Below are 24,638 nucleotides of genomic sequence, written 5' to 3'. Positions count from 1 at the left end.
ACTTGGGAGGCGGAGGCAGGAGAATCATTTGATCTCAGAAGGCAGAGGCTGCAGGCAGAGAAGCCAAGATCATGCCACTGCACTCCAGCCTAGGCGACAGAGTGAGACTGTCTCAAAAACAACAAAAAATTTTTTTGAAATCATTTTCCTCCAGTGTCAAAAAATATAATATTGGAAAAATTAAATGGACAAAGAATATATAAGATCATCTTCATGTAACAAATATAACTGCTGTTAATTTATATCATGTTTTTCATTTGCCTCTGAACTTAAAAGCAAAAAAAAAAAAAAAAAAACTCCAAAAACATTGAAAGAGTTTCCTTAAAATAAGTTTAATCCATAGATAGTATTTACAAATTTTCAAAAAGCAACTTAATACTAGCAGAATGTAACTGATGGCTTTACCAGTTGGCATCAACACCAACAATATTAGCAATAGTTAACATCTTCATTAAACACTGCTAAGTGCTTTCCAAATGGCACTGCACTTAATCCTTACAACTTCAGGAGGGAGGTATTATTCACTCCATTGCACAAGTGAAGAAACCTAAGAACTCTGAATCATTCTTCAGTATTACCCTCCTCTCAAAGGGCTATAAGATGAAGAGCTGGGGTGTTGAAGAGAATGTTACTTTAACACCATTGTTTTACCTGTCGTCTTAAAAAATAATATATCCCAAGCTTGTTCTAGTTAGTATGATGTTCCCAAACTCTGACTGGCACTGAAATCTTCAAGAGTGAAGCACATGCAGAGGCAAAAAGAGCATTTTTTCTGCATACAACTCCGCTCAGGTCATCACAGCACTATAAAACCTTGTATGCCGGCCAGGCGCGGTGGCTTAAGCCTGTAATCCCAGCACTTTGGGAGGCCGAGATGGGCGGATCACGAGGTCAGGAGATCGAGACCATCCTGGCTAACATGGTGAAACCCCGTCTCTACTAAAAATACAAAAAACTAGCCGGGCGAGGTGGCAGGCGCCTGTAGTCCCAGCTACTCGGGTGGCTGAAGCAGGAGAATGGCGTGAACCCGGGAGGCGGAGCTTGCAGTGAGCTGAGACCTGGCCACTGCACTCCAGCCTGGGCGACAGAGCAAGACTCCGTCTCAAAAAATAAAAAAAATAAATAAATAAATAAAAAAAATCCTTGTATGTCATCATTTAAAAACTACTTTCCATTTTCAATTACAACCCATTCCAATGAGTAATTTAAAAGGAAACATATTTTTAAATTCTCTTAAAAGTTAAAAATTGCCATGAAATAAATGAAGTCAGATATTTAACTTCTTCAAGCAATAAACTTGCCTTAAATTACCTGTTAATAATTCAGCCATGTAATTATTTTAAATGGCATGACTTTGTTTACAAGAAATATAGCATACTGTTTTTACCATAAAGGTTATAAGATGAAGAGTTTTAATAAATTACAAAATGAAGTGAAACAATTCAATATGAGAAGTATATACTCTCTTAAAATCCATTTTAAAAATTCAACGACTAATGATTTCCTTTGTTTTAAAAAAATTAAGACTATTTCAGTGGGCCCTCAATTTGTTCATTTGTAAAGTGAGAATTAGAGCAGCTGATCTGAGGGTTCTTACAGATCAAAAATTTTACTCTACAATTCAGTGATAAGACTGCTAAACAAGCATTTTCATTTAAGATGTTACATGTGTTGCTGCTTTAATATGAACGGCCATGATGCAAAGGTTTTTTTAAAACAGAAAACTACATGCAGCAAACTTGTGTCCCAATCTTCTCAGGGAAAAAAAATAAATGCATAAACGCAAGAAGAAATATCAAGTGTTATACCAACGTAAAACTACTGCATCCTTGGAGAAACTGCATAATGAACATAAACACATTTTAGGGTCAAGAAAATCTGAAAAACATCCTTTCCAACATTTTATGGTTTTGTAATTAATGCTCTGTGGAAGCAATGGCTTCCAAACTCTCTTGCCACTACTGAACAAGTTGTATGTTTGTGTTTTTTTAAGTACTTCTGAAGTATCCCAGGCTGGAGTGCAGTTGCACAATCATAGCTCACTGCAGCCTTGACTTCCCCAGCTTAGGTGATCCTCCCACCTCAGCCTCCTGAGTAGCAGGACCACAGGTGTGTGCCACCATGCCAGCTTATTTATTATAGAGATGGAGTTTCACCATTCACTATGTTCCTCATCTTGAACTCCTTGCCTGAAGCAATCTTCCTGCCTTGGCCTCTCAAAGTGCTGGGATTATGGGCGTGAGCCACCTTGCCTGGCCTGAAGTATCCTTATATCCCAAGAAAGAGCCACCTTGCCTGGCCTGAAGGAAGTATCCTTATATCATAAGAAAGCTTTACTCAAGAGTATAATATTGCAACAATCCTAATATTTGGAATGCAGGATGAGAACATGAGAGTGGACAGCTTAGTGAAAATAAATAAAAATTTCAAATAAAACAATTACAGATTTAAAAAATCCATTTATAAAATCTTAGTAAAGAAACAGGTTGATCACAAACTGTGTCAGAAAAATTTCTATATTAAGAAGCAATGTATCACAAATATATTTATCAAACTAGGAATATTAATTGCTGAAACAATTCGTTTCTTAAAACCTAGACTTAAGAGTTCTCGATTTTCTATTGTATCCTTCATTCATAAATTAAAATCCCCCAAATTAACTACAAAATCAACTGAAAATAATTCAAAAGAAATTGCTGTGTATGAATTATGAAAATCTGAATACAGGATCAGTGAGATTTTTACTACACATTAACACCATTAACCTGTCAGAATTTGGAGCTAAAACTTTACAGATGGTCTGGTTGTCTAAAACTTGTTATTTCCCAATTCCAAGAACAGAGATTTTATTAATTGCACCATAGCTTCTAAAACACTAATCACTGAATAGGGTACAGTGCTTTCATTTAGAGGCCAAACAGATCCTCAATAAATATTTAATTGACTTCTAGGTGTCCACAATGTTTTAGGAAGGGAATACCTAAATAATGCTACCAGAAACAACTCTCACTACAATGTAAGGTTCTGAGGGCAGTGAGTTTTGTCTGTTTTGTTCACTTTTCTCTCCTGAGCCTGCAAATTGCATGGCAAAGAGATGGTGCTCCATAAATAGTTATGAAATAATGTCTAGTGGGATACATTATGTATTATCAGAAATAATCAAATGACCATGTTATTTAATAATCAGACTACTCAGGCTTTAAACTGTCATAGAAATAATTTTTTTAAAATTAAGAGTCATGAAAAAGGTTGTGTATACTGTTAGAAGTTTCTTAAAAAGTTACAAAAGCCTACTTATGAATAGAATGATTCCACTTTTTGCTAAACAATTTTAAAATAGTATGTGGCCATATATGAGCAGAGAAGGATAGAATTCAAGAGATCAACAATAATTATCTCTGGAAGATGTGATAATTTTTCATTTTGATTATATGACCTTACAATTTTTTTCTACAATAAACACACATATATTCAGTTATTAAATCCTACATTCAATATTTGTATTACAACCTTTGTTATATCCATCTATATGTATGGAAGCAAAACATTAGACTTCGCAACAAGTTTTTTATCTGCAAAGAATTAAGTAACTTATTATACAACCACCCAATTAAAAATGAATGCTGGCTGGGCACAGTGGCTCACACCTGTAATCCTAGCACTTTGGGAGACTGAGGCAGGCAAATCCCCTGAGGTCAGGAGTTCAAGGTTAGCCTGGCCAACAAGGCAAAACTCTGTCTCTACTAAAAATACAAAAAAATTAGCTGGATGTGGTGGCGCATGCCTGCAATCCTGGCTACTAGGGAGGCTTAGGCATAACAATCGCTTGAAGCCGGGAGGCAGATGTTGTGGTGAGCCAAGATCGTACCACTGCACTCCAGCCTGGGTGACAGAGGGAGACTGTCTGTATATATAAAAACAGGAATGCTTATTAAGCATGTAAATATTGAGTGGTATTAACTAAGACTGTTCATCCTACATCTATAAAGCACATGGTTACTACAAAATGAAATTATTTGAAATGAATAATTCTCAGTACACTTAAATAGGTCTTAAAGAAACTAAATAGTTATCAATGCAAATTCTACTTACCTTCAGATTTTAATTTTGTAAGAACAAAAATCAAGTAGTTGTTAAAGTCTGGATATTGATTAAGTTGTTCCAGTTTCTACAACAAACAGTAGTTAAGGAAACTTGTCTGTGTAATCTCAGTGAGAAATTAAGCATTTTTAATCTAACAATCAAGGATCTCTTTGGTGATATTTTCAGTCCTGCATTTTTTTTTTTTTTTTTAACTAAGGCTAAGGATATCTTACCAAATCTATCACCATGCTATTTCAAAAACACACTGGTGCTTGCTAAACCTCTTAGGTGCTTTATGGCTGAAATGCATCAATTACATGCAATACAACATAAGAAAGTGCCAGCTTCAGCATGCTCAATATAGCAAAAAATATTCAAAAAAATTCTTAGATTTCAACTTCAAACCACTCTAAACAGAAAGGCATTTAAGCATAAAACGACAAAAATAAAAGCATTCCAAGTGAAAACAAGTCTCTCAGAGTTAAAGATCATTTACAGAAATTAACTTTATAGAATAACTTAAAAAAAAAAAACTTTTCAGACTCATTTGTTCTTTAGAATCCAAAAAGATAAAGTGCCATTTATGCACCAAGTTATATATCTTAACATAAGGTCAGCATTATGAGATTATTGCACTACAGCTGTACAATTATTCCCCTCATCCCCAAGATTTAACATTTCCAGTGACACCAACTTGCAGGTATGTCATCGCTATCAGGAGGCAGCTGTGACAAAATCCTCTATTACATCTTTCTTCAAGCCCTGACTCCCAACCCCTAACTAATATGCTTCCCAATTGTGTTTTACTACACAGAAAGATTAAAATGTTTTTTACCCAACAAACCTAAACTTCTGATTAAATCCATGAATCAAACTTCAGCAACTTTATTAGCTATTTATTATACACTTGAATACCCTCAATGTTTAGGGGTCAGAATGTAAAAGAACCAACAACATAGTCTCTAGTAAAATTCCAAGGTGTAACCACTTTCTCCAACCAAGACAGTAATTCTTGTTTCAGTGAATGGCCAAGACTAACAGCATGCTGATATGCCGATGAATTTTTCAAAACTATTTCCTGATAAGGTTTACCTTCTTACAACTTGAGCTACATCTCTTTATCCTATTATAGTGGTCTTTCAAAAAGTACTCAAAAGCCTATACGAAACAATAATTAAACATATTATCTTCTTAGGAGAGACAAAATAAGGTACTCTGAAACAGCAGCAGTATATATTTTTAGCTGAAGTAGTTTTCCTCTCACAGCAACAGAAAGTTGTTCTTTCTCAGAGGACATGCTAAGTTACAGGCACACAGAAGAAACTGTAATTGACTACCAGCCCAAGCACAGTACTGAGCATCTGACGTGCCTAATAAATGTAGACTAAAACAAGAAATTATGATATACGGTGCCACAGAATAACTACAATGCAGGATTGGGCTTAGCTAATTTAAGAAAGTAGTAATTGTATCATATAATACCTGTAATTAATCAACTATCAACTTCTATCATCCCTAGAACCATGACAACATAAATTAAGACTAAGCCATAGCAGGGTTTACAAGACACAAATGGCAATACACTCCGAAACTGTTCTTTCCTCAGTACTAGAAGTATCCAAACAAAATGGCTTTAAAAAATCCAAGCAGATCTAAATCATTATCCCTTCCACTTTTAAATGGGAAGTATTATATTAACCAAGAACGTACGTACTAATTTTGTTATCTATTGAAGGTTTTAAGTTACGGCAATGCAGTATTTCTGCGAAACCCCCGGGGTAAATAACTTCATCTTTATAGATGTTTTGAATATAAATAAACTCAAACACGAAGAGCTTACTTACCAAACTCCGTATTAAGTAATTTTGCTGCTTATTGACAATAAAAATCAAGAGGCTTTTCTGCAAAAAACAGTAGACTTAACTAACTTTTTTAGGCTTAAAAGATCGGGGGTTAAAATATTATTCATGATATAATGAGTGAATGTTTCCTTTACTGGATCCATTAAGAGCTCTCCATTTGAGCACAGTTTAGGGCACTACAGAAAGCATACGTAATAGAGTTTTGGTTCTCTTAACCTTTTCTGTCTGTAAAATCGTAGCAACAGGATCACTACACCAGCACACTCGGTAAAGACCTAGATAATTGTGCAGTCAGCCTCGAGCCAAAGCTTTCAAAAGAAAATCTCATTTGGGTGACAAGGAGCTCGCAACAGGTGTTAACACCAGTAACCCCAGGGTGAGGCACAGAGACAGACCCTTTTCCACCACCTGTAGGTCCCCGGCCTCTTTAGGGCAAGGACGTGAAAAAAAAAAACGCCAGGACCCACACAGCTGCAGTTCAAACCCCGCGCCAGCTCCACCCATTTCTGGCCAGTCAGGCGGCGAGCTGCGCCGCGCACAGAGCGCCCTCCACCCGGCCTCCCGCTTAGCCCGCCGCCCCCACCCGCGGGGCGCATTGTGTGAGCCCGGGCCGCTCCCGCTCGCCCGCTCCCTACCCCCGCGGCAGGTCAGCGGCGGGCAGGGACGTGGCGGTCCGGCCCGCGCACATGTCGCGATCCCGGGCGGAGGCTGGGGGCCCCCGCCTCCTGCGGGCCGGAAGCCGGGGGCCTCCGCAGCGTGAACCCCACGCGGCGGCGCCCCCGGCCCAGGAACCAGGGCCGCGTGCGCTAGTCGCCTGGCTGGGGTAGCGACGGCTTCCCCCGCGCGCGGACCCAGGGAAAAGGCCGGGCTCGGAGGGCGGGGGAGGGGCAGAGGCGGGGGCGACTGGAGCCCCCGGTCGCCGGGAGCTGGGCCGCAGCGCGGGGCGAGCTGCCCGGGTGGCAGCCAGGCCTCGGAAAGGATACTTGTTGCACGGTTCTCTGGATGGTGGTGTCTGGGGACTGGGACTCCTTCAACAGCTGCAAGATTTGCTGAAGCCCTTGCTCGTCAGGTTTCCACTCATACTCCATCTTGGTTTGCTGCAAATAAAGCCAGACACAGGAAGAGACGGAGCAAATGTTACTCCCGGTGCACAGGCCCGGAGGCTTCCCGCGCGCAGCGGACCCGTTCTCCCAGCCACCACAACCCCAGCGCTCCCCAGACGCCGCGGACCTGCCTGGGGTGCCCCGAAGGAACTCTCGGACAGTGAAACCCGGCGGAACTGCTCCTGGCAGCCCGGCCGCCAACGTCTGCTGCTGCTGCCGCCGCGGCCGCCGAGCGCAAGCAGCCGACCAGACTGAGTCACCGCGAATTTGCAATCTGGCCCCAAGATCCGCTCACGGGAGCCCCCTGGGTCCTAGTGCCACACAGTTTTCTCCAACCCAACCCATCTCTTAATTCCGTCCAGAAGATTACTACTGACTTAAGGGCTAATAAAAAGTCAAGTCCTTATCAAAACCCCTGCGAAACACCTGAAGAGATCTGATTTTGGTATATTATTTTACATACACATGGCGAATTAACGCAAAATGATTGAAATAGGGTAAAAAGGTTGTTAATTTCCCTGACAGTTCAGCAATAATTAGAAGCAATAAAAATGTTTACAATTCAATTTGATATATAAAGCACTAAAAATAGTCTAAAATATTGATGCAATCACAACCCACATCTCAAAAACCATTAAATGCAACATCTGCAGAACCTAACTAAAAAAAAATTGTATTCCTGCATAAACTTCAACTTTTGAACTCCTATTAAGTGAAATAAATTCCATTATGAACTAACTACATTCCCTAAGTAAGGACTTTGGGTCGAAGGAAACACAAGAAAAATAATGTAATTTTACAACTGGGTAGTGTTTAATTCCATTAAAGTATTTTCACATACTACAGTTTCTCATTTGATTCTCATTACAACCTAGTGAGGTATTATTTGCCTCGATGTGGCAACTAAGGCGAAAAAAGATCTAAGCAAACAGTCACACTTAATCAGTGAAGACTGAGACACGAATATAGGTTTTTAAAGCTACTATGAGTTGCATCTGCTACAGTCAACTGAAGCTATTAATGACATTTTTCACTAAAACTAAATGCTTAAACAAAAACAACAAAATGTAAGTATCAAGCATGACTTATTTGTAAAAATCAAACAGCTTGATAAAGGAGAGGATTTTTAACATGAAAAGTCCCTTGCTAGTAGGGTTTAGACAAACTACTACCTTTTCACCTCTCTAGTTAGCTTTTTCTTTCTTTTTTAAAATGCCTTTTCCTCTCTCTTTCACTCTTATTTTTCTGCTTAATATCCTGTAATCTGACTTTGCTCACCAAGTTCTAATGACTTCATAAATGGCCCAATCTAATAAACTGTTCTTAAAAAAAACCCAAAACAAAACCACCACCATCCAGACATACAATGTATTAATGCTGTAGTGTTTTTATTCTAGTCTTCATTCTATTTTTTATGTACATTATATTTTATAATAATGGGACTGTCCTGTTTCTTGCCTGACTTCATATATCATTAAATATTTATTGAAAATATTTCAATAAAGTTAATAGTATTCCATTGTACCACTATGTCATCATTTATTTTTATATACTTTTATTTGATACAATATAGACACAAAATTGTACAAATGATAAGCATATAATCCATAGATGGATTTTTACAAAGTGAACCCATCTGTGTAACCAACACCCAGTTCAAGGTAGAGATCGCTGAGTAGGAAGAGGTTTCTTTTGTGTCCAATCCCAGCCATCAACCCTTCCCAAAGTAATCCCCAGTATAATTTCTATCACTATAGATTTCTCCCCTTCCCTCTCTTAACTTCAGAAACTTTTAAAAAACTACAAATATTATAATAAATCAAACAAAATGGTTGTATAAGACAAGTTAATTCAATCCTATCTCCAGGCTTCCTAGAGAATCCGTTTTATCAGTTTTATCTGAATCTTTCTACAGTCTAATCTCATATATATGTTTTCCTCTTTTTTTTTAAGATCATCCTCCATACTACACTGATACTAACTCTACAATGTTTTTTACACATAATATGACATGGCCATAATTCCAGGCCAATACACACAAATTTAACTCACCTTTTAATAGATGCACATTGGTTTTGAGAATGGATAGAGCATCATTTGTTCAACCATCTGATTGGCTTCCAGATTGCTTCTACTTTTTTGCCACTACCAACAATACAGTAAAAAAATTCTTGTACCAGTGTCCCTACATAATAGTGGCAACCTGACAGGGTTATTAGGCCAAAAAATATGTGAATTTAAAAATTTTAAAGTTACTACCAAATTATTTTCCAAAAAGTTATACAATTCACACACGCCAACAATACGAATGTTTCCTTTATCTCCACCAGCACATTCTTCGAATTTTCATGAAGCTAACCAATGACAATTTAATTTCCCCTGATACTAGTGGGGGTGGGGAACTTAAAGTCTGAGCCTTAGTAATATTAGAGTTGGAGCTGCTACCAGGCATACCCTACGTGCTGAGGTGACATTCAGATAGCCCACTTAACCCCCTAGCTGCACTTTTAAATAAGAAACTAAAACAAGGGACCAATAGCAGTCAAGTCTGAAAGGCATCTTCATTATCACATCCATCCTGAGGATGGCTGCACGATAATATCAGGCCAATAGCATGCTTCCTTCTTTATTTCTGTCGTCAAATAGGGTTTTCTTTTCAAACAGCTTAGTATTAAGAACATTTAATTTGATCAGCCTATGATGACAGAATAGGTGTTTCCCCACACTTTACTCAAATTATCTGTAACAAAAAGCTCTTAAAAATATTTTATTCAGATAACTGCTTGGTAAGAGATCTTAGGCCACTTTGAACTTTTCTATCACATCTTTTTAAAAATTGTGATAAAGGTCGGGCGCGGTGGCTCAAGCCTGTAATCCCAGCACTTTGGGAGGCCGAGACGGGCGGATCACGAGGTCAGGAGATCGAGACCATCCTGGCTAACACGGTGAAACCCGGTCTCTACTAAAAATACAAAAAACTAGCCGGGTGAGGTGGCGGGCCCTTGTAGTCTCAGCTACTTGGGAGGCTGAGGCAGGAGAATGGCGTAAACCCCGGAGGCGGAGCTTGCAGTGAGCTGAGATCCGGCCACACTGCACTCCAGCCTGGGCGACAGAGTGAGACTCCATCTCAAAAAAAAAAATAAAATAAAATAAAAACAAAAATTGTGATAAAATCTACATACATAACATATACCATTTTAAGTATACAGTTCAGTGGCATCCATCGCCAAAACTTACCATATTTTAAAAGCCATTAAAATAAGGAAGAATCTTATACCCTGGGCTAGCCAGACATTACAGGGTTAATTAGATAATTTCTGAAGTACTTCAAGCTAACCAAGCACATCAGGATTATTATATGAAGTAGAAATCATTTATTTAAATAGCAAACTACATTTATATTAATTAAATAGAATATCAAGATCAATATTGGATTTTCTTATAAAATTTAAATATTACCTGGAGTATTCTTTTTGCATGTTGAAGACTCAGCTTTCTAAATGTCTCAAAAAAAGGAAGTAGTACTTCAAATTTCGCTCCTTTAGATGATACTCCATACTACACTAATATTAATTTTACAACTTATGCCTGATTGGCCCATGACATTCAATGGTGACAAAAAAAAAAAAAAAGGCATTTAAATAAGCCAAAATACAGTTATTTGAAAAACAAGATAGAAGACAGTCCCAGAATAAAAAGTAGCCTGCAAGTGGTGAGTTACTGCGATACCATTTTGGACTTTCAGAAGACTAGAGCTTACTTATGAGTAAGTTTTTAACTTAAATTTACATAAACATTTTGAATTTGTTACAGCTGAGAATCATGTGAGGTAAAGAAGCCAGACTGACTGAAAAGAAAGTAAAAATATATAGCGTCTTCCTTGCTGGATAGTCTGTAAAATATAGTTTAAAAAGCAGACTGGAGATGTGGACTCAACTGACCTACGTTTGAAGTCTAGTTCTTCCACTTGGTAGCAGTGAAAACCTGGGCAAGTTAATTCATCTGAGTCTTAGTTTCCCAACCCTAACATGGGAATACACTACCTCTGTATGCAGATCATAGGTATCTGGCACACAATATATGTAATTTGAAAAATAGTAGTTTTAACAGTTAAATGAATGGCTTTCTAGCCATCTGCAAGATCAAATATAACTTCTTTTCATGGAAGGAGTCTCTTCATGATCTGGTTCATTACCTTCAGGGACATTTTTATCTATGACTCAACCTCCAACTTTATGCTCCATCAATCTTTTCCTGCACCTCTCCTACCTCTGAGCCTTTGCATAGGGATTTCCTGCTGGGAACGCCCTCTTTAAACCTGACCAATTGGCAAACTCCTTCTCCCTCTTTAGAGCTACCCTCATTCACCGATTTTCCAAATATTTATTGAGAGTCTTTCTTGGCACTATGATTGATACTGGATACTATTTCTCTCCTGTGTCATTATTCCAAGATCTCCCCACATGACTTAAGATTATTTTTCGTTACAGATCTATGGTTTATAGCTATTTCCATTCTAGAAACTGTCATATTGTATTATAATTATTTCTAGGTCTGTCCTGGCAATAGATCACAAGTTCCTTGAGAGCAGGGACAGTGTCTTTTCACTCTGCCTAGCAGAGTCTGATTCAACAAATACTTGTTGAATAAATGCTACTGTTGTTGCTATTAATTCAACTGAGTAAATATTAAGTTGAACAACTACCATGTGCTCAGTGAATTTTGGAGATTCAAAGATAAGTAAAATATAGTTTTTATCCCCACTAAGTTCTCATTTGGTGAGAGAGGCAGATGAGCTGTCAATGAAAGAAGTATATGATAAAGTACAATAGGAAAAGAGAAAAAAAGCAAATACATTCCACCAGGAGAGATGCATTTTCCCCCCATCTGGTTCAATTAAAATTTTTTTAGTCTAATTTCAACTAAATTCAAAGTTAGATGTTTCCATCTATATGCTGAATCACTATGAATGTGAGAAATGTTGCAATATTAGTGACGTCACTTCCCAAAATGGTAAACAACTCTTGGTAAGGATCCAAACAAAACAAGGTATAATTGTCCTTCAATAACATAGTAGTTTTGTTTTTTTTGTTTTTGTTTTTGTTTTTGTTTTGAGACAGAATCTTGCTCTGTCACCCAGGCTGGAGTGCAGTGGTGCGATCTCGGCTCACTGCAACCTCCGCCTCCCAGGTTCAAACAATTCTCTTGCCTAAGCCGCCCAAGTAGCTGGGATTACAGGTGTGTGCTACCATGCTCGGTTAATTTTTGAATTTTTAGCGGAGACAGGGTTTCACGATGTTGTCCAGGCTGGTCTGGAACTCCTGACCTCAAGTGATCTGCCTGCCTCAGCCTCCTAAAGTGCTGGGATTATAGGTGTGAGCTACCCTGCCCGGCCGTAGTAGTTTTTATTCCTAGAAAATTCAACATATATTAAAACTCTGCAAAAAGTTCCATGTGTGTATGTAAAGTTGAGTTAGGCTCTTGGCTCTGATATCTATAAACAGATTTTTTACACCTTTGTGATTATCTAATGAGACATTTACAAGTCATACAAAACTAGGACAATTCTTCATGGTGAACATCTAGCACCTCTCAGCCCTGCCCAGTAAATGACAAGAGCACCTCCCAGTCACTAGGACACCTCCAGAGAGCAGCACTGCCTCAGTGGAGAATGACTATGGCAGGGAAAGTACAAAGGGCTGTGAAGACATTATGCTAACCCAATTAAGAGGTCAGGAAAGGACTTCCTTGAGGAAATGACTCTTTATCAGAAACCTAACAGGAATTACCAAAAAGCAAAAGTGAGGCTGGGAGGATCTCATAGATGATGTTAGGAAGCTTGGACTATCTTAAGGATAATACAAAGTTTGTGAAAGAGGTTTTAAATTGATAAAAAACATGATCAAATACAAGTCTGGAAAAGAATTAATCCTCCTAGAAAGCAAAAATGGTGAAGGAGAGGTTCATCTTTTGCTCTATAGCTTCAATATTATGTTAATTTTTAGAATGTTTCATATTTCAATAAAAATGATTTTTAAAACCCATCAGTTTGCAATGAGGGCAGGAGGAGCCATAGAAGACCTAACTGTCCAATCTGCACATAAAATGAAATCACAGTTTGTTAGGGGAAGGGCAGTCATGTTTCACAGAGAACCAAGATGCTACCAAAAACTCTGGTAGTTAAATATTGAAGACTTAAACACATGCACTATTTTGTTAGTAATAGTGATAGCTAATATTTTTTGAGTACCAAGCAATGTTCTAAGCACTTCACAACTCTATGATGCTGCTTTATTAATTATATTTTACAAATAAGTACATTGAGGCACAGAGAAGTTACCTGCCTAAGGTTGCTCAGCTAGTAATTGCCAAAGCCATGATTCAAAGCCAACTAAGCTGGCTCTAGTGTCCAGTCTGGAAGCCCCTGATATACTGCCTTTCCAAAAGAAACATCAATTTCTATAAACTGGCAAACTACTCATAGATACAACCATTTGCATACTAAAGAACATCTATTTTGATACCTTTGTGGTGAGGTAAAAGAGAAAAGTAAAATCACACTTCACCATCATAAAAGTCATAATAGATCTAAAAAAACAGTAGTATGTATATAGTATGACAATATAATAAAAATGAGATATTTCCATAGCATTGAGTAAATGCGTTAAAAACATTATAAATAAAATCTTCACAACACCCCTCTGTTGTAAGTAGGTAGCAAGTATTATTTTTATTTGACAAGCAGATAAATCAAAACAACTTAAGAAATTTGCTGAATGTGAATCAGATATGCAGACTTCCACAGAAAATGTCTCTTATACTTTTTTTTTTTTTTTTTTACAGAAAAATGCTATGATGAGCAAGGACAGAAAAAAATCAGAGCTATCCAATGATCTAAAAAGAGCATGCTATTTAAAGAATATAAGTATTTAATAAAACTTTTATGAGAAATTGAACCAAAGTTCAGGTATGAAGGGAAAGAAAGAAAAGTTTACAGGCACCTAATGATGCATCAAAATGTTGACAAACTTGTTAAATTATAGCTATCAGTGGAACCAGAAAGTCCTTTAAGAAAGTCTATAGGCTGGGCGCGGTGGCTCATGCCTGTAATCCCAGCACTTTGGGAGGCTGAGGCAGGTGGATCGTCTGAGGTCAGGAGTTCGAGACCAGCCTGGCCAACATGGAGAAATCCCGTCTCTACTAAACATACAAAAAATTAGCTGGGCTTGGTGGCGGGTGCCTGTAATGCCTACTAGGGAGGCTGAGGCAGGAGAATCTCTTGAACCCAGGAGGTGGAGGTTGCAGTGAGCCAAGATTGTGCCATTGCACTCCAGCCTGGGCAACAAACAAGAGGGAAACTCGGTCTCAAAAAAAAAAAAAAAGAGAGAGAGTCTAAAATCAGAGGTTATGGATCAGGAAAGAAGAGAAGAAAATGCAAAACGAACGGTTGAGCTCATATTAGTTGCAGAAATGAGCTCAACTAGATTAGAAGGGCAGGGACCATAACTCATGTTACACAGTGCTAGGCACATGGGTTTTAAATCATCCTTGATTGAGACTGATGGGTAAATCATCTAGTTCACCATTTGAAAAAATTAGGCTAAGACATTAAAATTTTAACTTTCTGGCATTACAAAGTTATTGTCATCTAAGAGCTGAGAGATTAACAGAACACAGAAAATGGAAAATAGGTACTAAGAAAAGTTTGAATAAATGTATTCTTAGAGTGTCTTTTCTGGAAGAACTCTGAAGATGACTAGACATGCTTACCAAATGCTAAAGTTTACAAATCAACATTAAAAAAAGAAAAAAGAGTGTGGTATCAAATTTGAGTGATAAGAAGGAAATCTTGGTCTCAAAATTTGACCCAATCTATAACCAGACACTTCCTATACTTTAGCCCATTTAATATTCACAACAGCACTATGAGGTAGATTTTTTTTTTTTTTTTTTTTGAGGCGGAGTCTCGCTCTGTCGCCGGGGCTGGAGTGCAGTGGCCGGATCTCAGCTCACTGCAAGCTCCGCCTCCCGGGTTCACGCCATTCTCCTGCCTCAGCCTCCGGAGTAGCTGGGACTACAGGCGCCCGCCACCTCGCCCGGCTAGTTTTTTTGTATTTTTAGTAGAGACGGGGTTTCACTGTGTTAGCCAGGATGGTCTCGATCTCCTGACCTCGTGATCCGCCCGTCTCGGCCTCCCAAAGTGCTGGGATTACAGGCTTGAGCCACCGCGCCCGGCCGAGGTAGATGTTAACTCCATTTTATATTAACCGAGTTTCAGAGAGGTTAGGTAGCTTGCCCAGGTAGTATGTGGCAGAGTATGCATTCAAAACCAAACTTGTGTGATTCCAAAGTCTGAACCATGCCTACTAATAACAGCAACCCTGTTATCATTAATGGGTCCTTCCATGTGGCAGTTATTATGTTAAATTCTTTAAATACATGATCTCATTTAATTCCGTGAATACGTACTATGATTATCTCCAATTTACAGAAGAGGAACAGGCTTAAGAGAACTTAAGCTATGTGTCCAAGATCACACAGTAATGAGCAAAGCTAGGACTCAAGCCCAGATGCACCCAACTCCAGAGCCCATGCACTGAACTACTCTACCATATTATTCTCGTTCTGCCACCCCACGAACATGTGACTAACCCTTAGAGAACTTAACAGTGAGCAGACTATGAATGGTCTGCGTTATACTACTCTTTCCCTTTCTATTCCATGCATCACCAATAATTCAACAGCTCTCTTGAAGAATGTCTACTTCAGGTCAATTGCTTCAGATATGATAACTGCACCTTGCTTTTCAGAGCACAATTTTTTCATTTTTAATGAAAACGAAAGGCTGATAGGAGTAATACCTCCCGTACATTTAACTTTTGGTTATCTCATTGTCACCCTCAAAACACCAACTCCCTGTTGAGTTCTAAAACAGATTTAACCTTCGCAGTTGGTCTCACTCTGCATGTACGTTTAAGCAACGTAAATCAGTGGTTCTCAACCCTGACTGCACATTATAATTACTGGGAACTTATAGCCAGTTGAGAACCATTATATTAAATCAATATATCTGCTCCTGGCAATTTCCATTATTTCTTACTCTTTAAGCAGTGGTGTTCTAGCTGTACTAGAAATGACAGAAAGCAGAAAAAGAGAACAGAATGCAGGCTGCACCGATTCATATGGGAAACATTACTAATCACTAAAAAAGTCTTTGATGAAAACCAAAACATACGAACATACTGTTTGAAGTTACACAATAATTTGTACTTCCTAGTAAGGATAAGTACAATGTTTATTTACTTTGTAATTTAACAGTGACAGAGAATGGGTAAGAAGTTCCACTTAAGTTATAAGACAGAAATGGGAACTTGGGAAAAGTAAGTTTTGGGGGAAGTTTATCTCCAGTAAATAACAACAACACACACTAGAAAATTATGATCCTTAACTGGCAAAATATGATTTAAATTTGTATATCAAATCAACTTATCTTGTGAATAACTAGATCTTCCTTCAAATGGCAATATTAAGTCATTCATAAAACTAAACTCTTTTAATAAGCCTACACATTAAAAACCAATTAATCAAAATAATTAGGTCCCTGATTCTCTTAGTATCATAGGATTTATTAATGTGCTTTACTAGGGATTGTCCCACTGCTACATTCAACTGAAGAGTTAGTTTTTAAGTAGTTCAATGGATTACTGTCACTGCCTATTGTTAACCCTAGTCCAACAGTTTTCATTTCTGTGACACAGACTTAAGAAAAAAGGCTTTTTAAAAGTCTTCTTTAAGTATTATACCATGATTATAAATTTCCTTTCAGAACATTGCCAAGTGGTTTTAAGTAAACACAGTGCTTAAAAAGTTTCAAAGTACTTTCATATTTTACCTCATTTAATTTTCAGAACTACCCCGTGAGTTGAGGAAACTGTCTCAGTGATATTAAGTCACTTGCCAGAAATTGCTCAGCTAGTAAATGTTAAGAATTGGGTTGGAATGAATGTCTATTTCTGGTCGAATGTTTCTACTACTCCAAACTATTCCTTTAATTCATAGTTCATTAAATATGCAAGTACCATCAATTAAAAGAGTAGCCTGTCTTCAAGTAACACTGCTCTACACTGATTATACATTTGCTGATTTATATGATGATATGCATAAAAGGTGGAGACAAGCTGTAGTACTCTAGGTAAAATAATGGCACTGAATGACAAAATATGAGCACCAGACAAGTTACTAATTATAGCCATACTTACTGAATTTAAAGAGCTGGTCAAAAAGGCTATGATGCAAATAGTCAAATATTTTCCTGTGAAACACATCTGAAATTATAAGTCAATAAAAGGTGTGATTCAATTATTTTAGAATCCACTTTACATATTAATAAAGTGAGACATACCTAAACAGTTGATAGGAAGCCAAGTTGATAATTTAAAAAAAATTAGCACATTGGGATAGCTCATTTTGATAACTACAAGTATACTGTTTTATTGCCATTAGCTTGCTCCAGAAGTTCTGAAGTGAGAGGGATCCAGAAATGTCTTATTCATGTCCAAAGCTGTCCTTGATTAAGTATAATGTATGGATTCAGTATTTCACATTTTCAAGTGTATGCAGAAAAAGGAACATAGCACTGTATTTATTGGTAAGGGTTGAATGAGAAAAGGATCAAAGCAGTTTAGACAGCAAAATAGGAAGGTTAAAAAAAAGTTAAGTGGTTAGTAGGCTGATTAACATTAGGTTTTACCTAACCATACATTTCTTCACAGAAATCTCACATACAACAGGGGCATGTATTAGTCAAATTTCAGTTATGAAAAGATAGACACAGCAGAAAAAACTTTTCAAAGGGAATCAATTTTTACAAGTTTAGTTCCTGAACTGAATCTTGCTCCACATTACTTGTTGCTGATAAGCAACAAGATGGAGTAGAGGAAGCATGGGTTCTAGAGTCGTGCATTCATTGGCTCAAATCCCAGTTCTGTTAATTATTGACGCTGTCTTTTTTAGGAAAATTGCCCAATCTTTTGAGCCACAGTTTAGTCATCTGTGAAATGGGGTTGATAAGAAGATTAAATGAGAACGTAAAGTGCCACAACAGTCAGTACTTAATGTTCGTTCCCTGCACGCTACACTCCCAACTAAAATTGTCATTAAGACCCAGGTTTACTGATGGCAGCTCGTACCATCAGATAACAATAGGATGAAGATTTCTTAGATTATTTTTGTGCAATCAAAGAATATGCATCAAAATGGGCTGTTTAACTTGTCATTTAAATGAACTGATGCTATGGTTTAATGTTTGTATCCCTCCAAAATTCATGTTGAAACTTAATTCCAAATGCGACAGTATTAAGAGGTGGGGACTTTGGGAGGTGACTGTCATTGTCATGAGGGCTCTGCCCCTCGTGAATGGAATTAATGCCTTTATAAAAGGGCTTGAGGGAATCTATTTGGCCCTGCTGCTCCCCTTCAGCCATGTGAGGAAATAGTGTTGTTCCTTCATCCATGTGAGGATGCTGCAAGGTGTCACTTACGAAGCAGAAAGTGAGGTTTCATGACACACCTAATTCACTGGTGCCTTGACCTTGAACTTCCCAGCCTCTAGAAGTGTGAGAAATATATTTACATTACTCATAAATTACCCAATCTAAATTATTTGGTTATAACACAGGAATGGACTAAGACAGAAATTGGAACCAAGAAGTGAGGTGCTACTATAAGAAATACCTAAAAATGTGGAAGTGGCTTTGCAATTGGGTAATGGGTAGAGGTTGGATGGTAAAGGGCTATTCTGGTAAGGGCTCTGAAGAGGAGAGTTGCATGACACGCCTCAATCCTCTTAGAGATTTCTTAGGTGGTCCTGTCTGTATTGGTAGAAATACAGACAGTAAAGCCTATTCTGATGCGGTCTCTGAGACAGATATGAGGAATATGTTATTGGAAACTGCAGGAAAGGCCATTCTTGTTGCAAAGGGGCAAATAACTTTGCTGAATTGTGTTCCTGTCCTAGTGTTTTGTGGAAGGCAGAACTTAAGAATGATGAAATAGGATATTTGGCAAAGTGTTCAAGGTGTGGCATTGGCTTCTCTTGACTGCTTATAGTAAGATGTAGGAAGAGAGAAACAAATTAAAGATTGAATTTGTAACTAAAAGGAAGGCAGAACTTAAAGAAGACAAATTCTCAACCTGAATGTTTGATAAGGAGATTAGTACGGACAGAAAGAAGCTAGGTGCTATTCATCAAGACAATGGACAAATGAACCAAAAGGCATTTCAGAGACGGTTGCGACTATCTTGCCTATTATAAGCCCGGAATGCCAGCGCTTTGGGAACAGAATGATTTCAAGGCTCTGCTACCCACATTGTAGTGCAACACTCCCTGGCTACCCTAGCTGTGGCTCAACCACACCGAGGTTCAGCTCAGATCACCCCTCCAGAGGACACAGGTGGTAAACCTTGGTGGTGTCTACATGGTGCTAACTCTGCAGGTGCACAGAATACACAAGCTGTGGGAGCACTGTTACCTCATCTAGATTTCAAAGAATACCCTGAAAAACCCTGGGGCTCAGGCAGAGCACCATCACAGGGTGGGGCCACTGCAGAGAGGCCCCACTAGGGCACTGCCTAGTGGAGCTATTGTAGCGGGGATACAGCAGAGAGCCTACACAAGGGCAATACCTAATGGAACTGTTGGAGTGGATCTTCTTAGACTGAAAGAGCCACTGGAATGCAATTCCAGCTTGGGAGAACCACAGGCAGTAGACTCTTAACTCATGAGAGTGCAGTATAGGTTGTGCCCAGCAAAGTCATGGGGGCAGGGTGACCTGGAGCCTTGGGGGCCCAACCCCTACCCAACTGTATCTGGAAGGCAACACAAAGATTATTCTGGAACCTTAAGATTTAATCTTGTTTGCCTTCTTGGATCTTGGGCTTACTTGGTTTTGCAGGCTCATAGCTGGATAGCAATTTGCCTCAAGATGAATCGCACTTTGGGCCTCACCCATACCTGATTTAGATGAGATTCTGGGCTTCAGACTTTTGAATTAATGCTGGAATGAGGTAAGACTTCTGGGGCTATTGGGATAGAATGAATTTATTTTGACAGAAGCACATTAATTCTGTGGGGCCAGGGGCAAAATGGTATGATTTGAATGTGTCCTTCCAAAATTCATCTTTAAACTTCATCCTCAATGCAACAATATTAACAGGTGGAGCCTTTAGGAAGTGATTAGGTCATGAGAGCTCTGCCCTCATTAATGGGATTAATACCCTTACCAAATGGAGCCAGTTTGGCCTTTCTGCTCGCCTTCTACCATGTGAGAACACAGTGTTCATCCCTTCTTCCATGTGAGGATGAAGCAAGAAGGTGCCATTTATGAAGCAGAGGGCAAGCCTTCACTAGACATCAAATTGGCTGGACTTCCCAGCCTGTGTAGTACTATGAGAAATACATTTTTATTATTTTATAAATTACCCAGTCTAAGGTATTTTGCAACAGGAACAGACTAAGGCAGATGATATTCTAAAGTAGAAAAATCAAAACAGAAACATTGGAAGAATAAGAACAAAGAAACAAATGGAAATCAAGTGGTGGACATTAAAGCAGATATGAATTTAATCAGTACAAAAATTGTATAAGGGCAAAAACTAAGTATAGTCACGTGTCAGTTAAGGACAGGGATACAGTCTGAGAAATCCATTGTTAGGCAATTTCCTTGTTGTAGTTAACATCATAGAGTGCGCTTACACAAACCTACATGTTATAGCCTACTACACACCTAGGTTATATGGTATAGCTTGTCTGCTAGGCTACAAACCTGTATAGCATGTTGCTGTACTGAATACTGCAGGCAGTGGTAACACAATGGTAAGTATTTGCGTATCTACACATATGTAAATATACAAAAGGTACAGTAAAAAAAGCATAAAAAGATAAAAAGCATAAAAATAAAAAATAAAGCATAAAAAGCATAAAAGATTAAGAAAAGGTTTATCACTATAAGGGACTTACCATGAATGGAGCTTACAGGACTAGAAGTTGCTCTGGGTGAGTCAGAGAGTGAGTGGTGAGTAAATGCAAAGGCCTAGGACAATACTGTATACTACGGTACTTAATAAACATTTTCTTTCTTCAATAATAAATTAACCTTAGCTGTTACTGTAACTTTTTACTTTATGAACTTTAGATTTTTAAAAAATTTGACTCTTTTAATACTTAGCTTGTAACACAAACACTGTACAGCTATACAAAAATATTTTCTCTTTATATCCTTATTCTATACACTTTTTTATATTAATTTTTGTTTTACTTTTTAAACTTTTTTGTTAAAAATGAAGACACAAACATACATATTGGCCTACGCCTGCACAGGGTCAGTGTCATCAATGCCACTGTCTTCCACCTCTGTATCTTGTCCCACTGGAAGGTCTTCAGGGGCAATAACAAGCATGGAGCTGTCATCTCCCATGATAACAATGCCTTCTTCTAGAATCCCTCCTGAAGGACCTGCCTGAGGTGGTTTTACAATTGACTTTTAAAAAAATAAGTAGAAGTACACTCTAAAATAACAATAATACAGTAAATACATGAACCAGTAATAGTTATTTACTATCATTATCAAGTATTATGTATTGTGCATAATCATATGTGCTATATTTTTATACAACTGGCAGTGCAGGTTTATTTATACCTGTGCCACCGCAGACATACGAGTAATGCATTACACTATGACATCAAGAGGCAACAGAAGCTTTTCTGCTCTATCATAACCTTATGGGACCACCATTGTATATGTAGTCCATCGTTGACTGAAATGCATGAGTGTAGTTGATGGAGGGTGGACCTCATATTATGCAAAAGGATAGGACAAGAAAATTCTATAGAGATGATCCAAAAGTGGGAAAAAAATCAGTGGGAACTAATGTCATATGATAGACTACCATACAACGAAGAGTTTAATATGAAAAACAGCAGCACATATTCTGTGTTACATTATTTTTCTGTTACTGTGATAAAGAAACATTGAGGCTCAGCCAAGATTAATGAGACACATAAAAATTCATGAGTACAAAAAACAGAATGAAATGTGAGATGGGAAGGAAATCTGAAATTACACTAGACACAAAAGATAATGTTAATCTGTACACATTAAGAAAGTGTTCAGTTTATAAGCATAGACCCTTAAAACTGAATCTTAGGTTAAAAAGTTTATTTTAGTCTTACAAATAAAGATACTAAGTTATTGGCCAATTGAATATCATGTCCATTCATTCCCCTCAGCCCACAAAACAAAAATTTGTTAACTTACACTTTAACTGTAATTAGAGAATGGCAATCATAGTATCTAAGCTTCCGAATGTAATGAGTACTAGACAACATCTATCCAATCCTCTTATTTTAAAAATGGGGAAATCAAGACCCATAAATCGACATTATAAATTAAGAGGGGCTGTGTGCGGTGGCTCATGCCTGTAATCCCAGCACTTAGGGAGGTAGAGGTGGAGGAACTCCCTAAAATATTCAGTTTCTTCCACTTAAAGCAAAAACATCTTGGGACTAGTTTGTCATAATATATATATTATATAATTATGTAATATATACAATCATGTGGTATATATTTGAATTTTTATCTAATATTGCTATCCTGATTAAGCTCTTTTATTTTCAAGAGGGGGAATAACTCAAATTCAGATTGTCTAAGAGAAAAGGGGAGGTTTATTTTAAGTTATTCATGGATTAGAAATAGAAACCCATCAGGAAGCAAGGCAGTTTTCAGCAGCAGGGAGTTCTCTAGGAACTGCAGGGTTGGTACAATGAAGGCTGATGACTGCCATGGGAATTAATTTCCTTCAATTTGAACACCAATGTAAATCTGAGAGCTGACATGCAGGTCTCTGAAAGGTACGAAGTCTAATGAATATACCCAGATGGGTGGAGAGTAAACTGAGTGGGAAAAGTAGAGAAAACCCAGAATAAAGTCATCTGCCAGTTCAGGTGTACACCTCTTTATGGACAACAGAATTCCTTCACCATCTCCTTCTATCCCTCTCCTCTCCTATCTTCCCCCATCTTTTCCAAATTACACTATTTTGTTTTTGAGCATTGACAATCACTGCTACTGATGCCATCAAGGGAAAAAAACACCTCACAATATTCATTTTACTAACACTTTACACCAGGAGAAGATGTAGGGAAAGTGGCAATTTACTCTCACTATGATGCTAGCTTTCAGGTAGTACTTGGTTCTCAAGACTCAGACATTCCATATCTCAAAGGACCTACAACATCTCTTAGGCATTTCCAGGAGGTACCACTGTTGACAAATATGGTAGATGAATATCTGCTTTATTTGAACAAGTATAAAAGAGAGCTCCTAAAATATTCCAACAAGAAAGCAATATATTAATAACTTTTCTGGGAAGCTAATATAGAACCAATAGTAGCACATGAAAGAAAATTCACAGGAGGAAATACAACATTAAACAAACATGAGAAAATGCTGAAGCTTACTAGTAATCAAATAAATGTAATAATAAAGTAATGGTTATAGTCCAATTAGCAAAGATAATTTTGAAATGATAATATCCTATGTTGCTGAGGAGATGATGAATCAACTTTAACAAAATACTGATGGTAGTATAAAACGAATGACCTATAAGAAATAACTCAACAATCTATATTGAGCCATATACATTTTTATACACTTTGTCCTCATGATTACACTTCTGAGCCTGTATCCTAAGAATCCTAAATACACAAAAGACAGTATTATACTCAAAGATTTTATCCTAGGGTTATTTCTAATATCAACAATAAATATATGGCAAATAATATAACCTTCAACTGATGCAGCTATTATGCAACAATCAAAATAAGTAGACATACTATGAAGATAATACTGAAAACAAAAACATCTTCATAGTTATAAAAAAAAAGGATTCAACTTTTGCAAAGCTCAAGCATTATACCAAAAAATTGTTTTATAATCTAAGAGACCTAGTTTCAGAGAAAGGCTTTCCTGAATATTAGAGAACAGAAGTTTTACTTAGATAACAGGAGTTATTACATATTCTACACTTGTGATTACTGTTCTGATACCTTGTATATACAAAATTATTTTAAATATATTAATAATATGAAATTCATGTTGACATTTAAATGCTACAAAATACTAAGTAAAAAATATAGAAACAGTAATAGTATGAAATCTAAAAGAACAAATCCTCAAATTTTATTTTATATCAAAAGAAATAATAATACAAGGATCTTTCATCAATTTCCTAATTTTTCAAATGCTGATACAAAATTCTGGCAATGTAAGAAAAAACAATAAATAGCTCAAACAATACATTGCACTAGAAGAACTAAGAAAAAACCCTACTAAATATGTAAAAGCCAAAAGCAAATGAAAATGAATTTTAGCTTAGAAAAGAGGGCCTATATTCTTCTACAATGGTTCTTGAGACTTCTGTAGAAATAAATTCTACAGCCTGTCTCAATAATCATAACTAAAATATGTTAAGTAAAAAACTAATTCATAATAACATCTCTACTGCAAAAATAAATAAATCTAAAGTACTTACG

General features: G+C 37.5%; 1 protein-coding gene across 7 annotated transcripts in view; it reads right to left on the bottom strand.

Annotated features, from left to right (window-relative positions):
* The window catches only part of TNPO1 (transportin 1), a 99,928-nt gene that overhangs the window by 60,089 nt on the left and 15,201 nt on the right, over positions 1-24,638 (bottom strand). For 5 of the 7 annotated variants that reach the window (XR_004429861.1, XR_004429862.1, XM_033179838.1 and 2 more), the window contains exons 2-3: positions 6,929-7,042; positions 4,093-4,168 (exon numbers count right to left, since the gene is read on the bottom strand). Coding sequence is in view for 5 of the 7 variants with exons in the window: in XM_033179838.1 (XP_033035729.1) it covers positions 4,093-4,168; positions 6,929-7,042 (190 nt within the window). In the remaining 2 variants the exon portion in view is untranslated. Of the gene's footprint in view, positions 1-4,092; positions 4,169-6,928; positions 7,043-7,175; positions 7,325-24,638 lie in introns of those variants that run through there. The other 2 variants (XM_033179840.1, XM_033179843.1) reach the window with 2 other exon arrangements.

This window comes from Trachypithecus francoisi, unplaced genomic scaffold (assembly GCF_009764315.1).
Source record: "Trachypithecus francoisi isolate TF-2019V2 unplaced genomic scaffold, Tfra_2.0 Lachesis_group2, whole genome shotgun sequence".
Taxonomy (NCBI): Eukaryota; Metazoa; Chordata; class Mammalia; order Primates; family Cercopithecidae; genus Trachypithecus; species Trachypithecus francoisi.
This window is presented reverse-complemented; position numbering and strand designations above follow the sequence as displayed.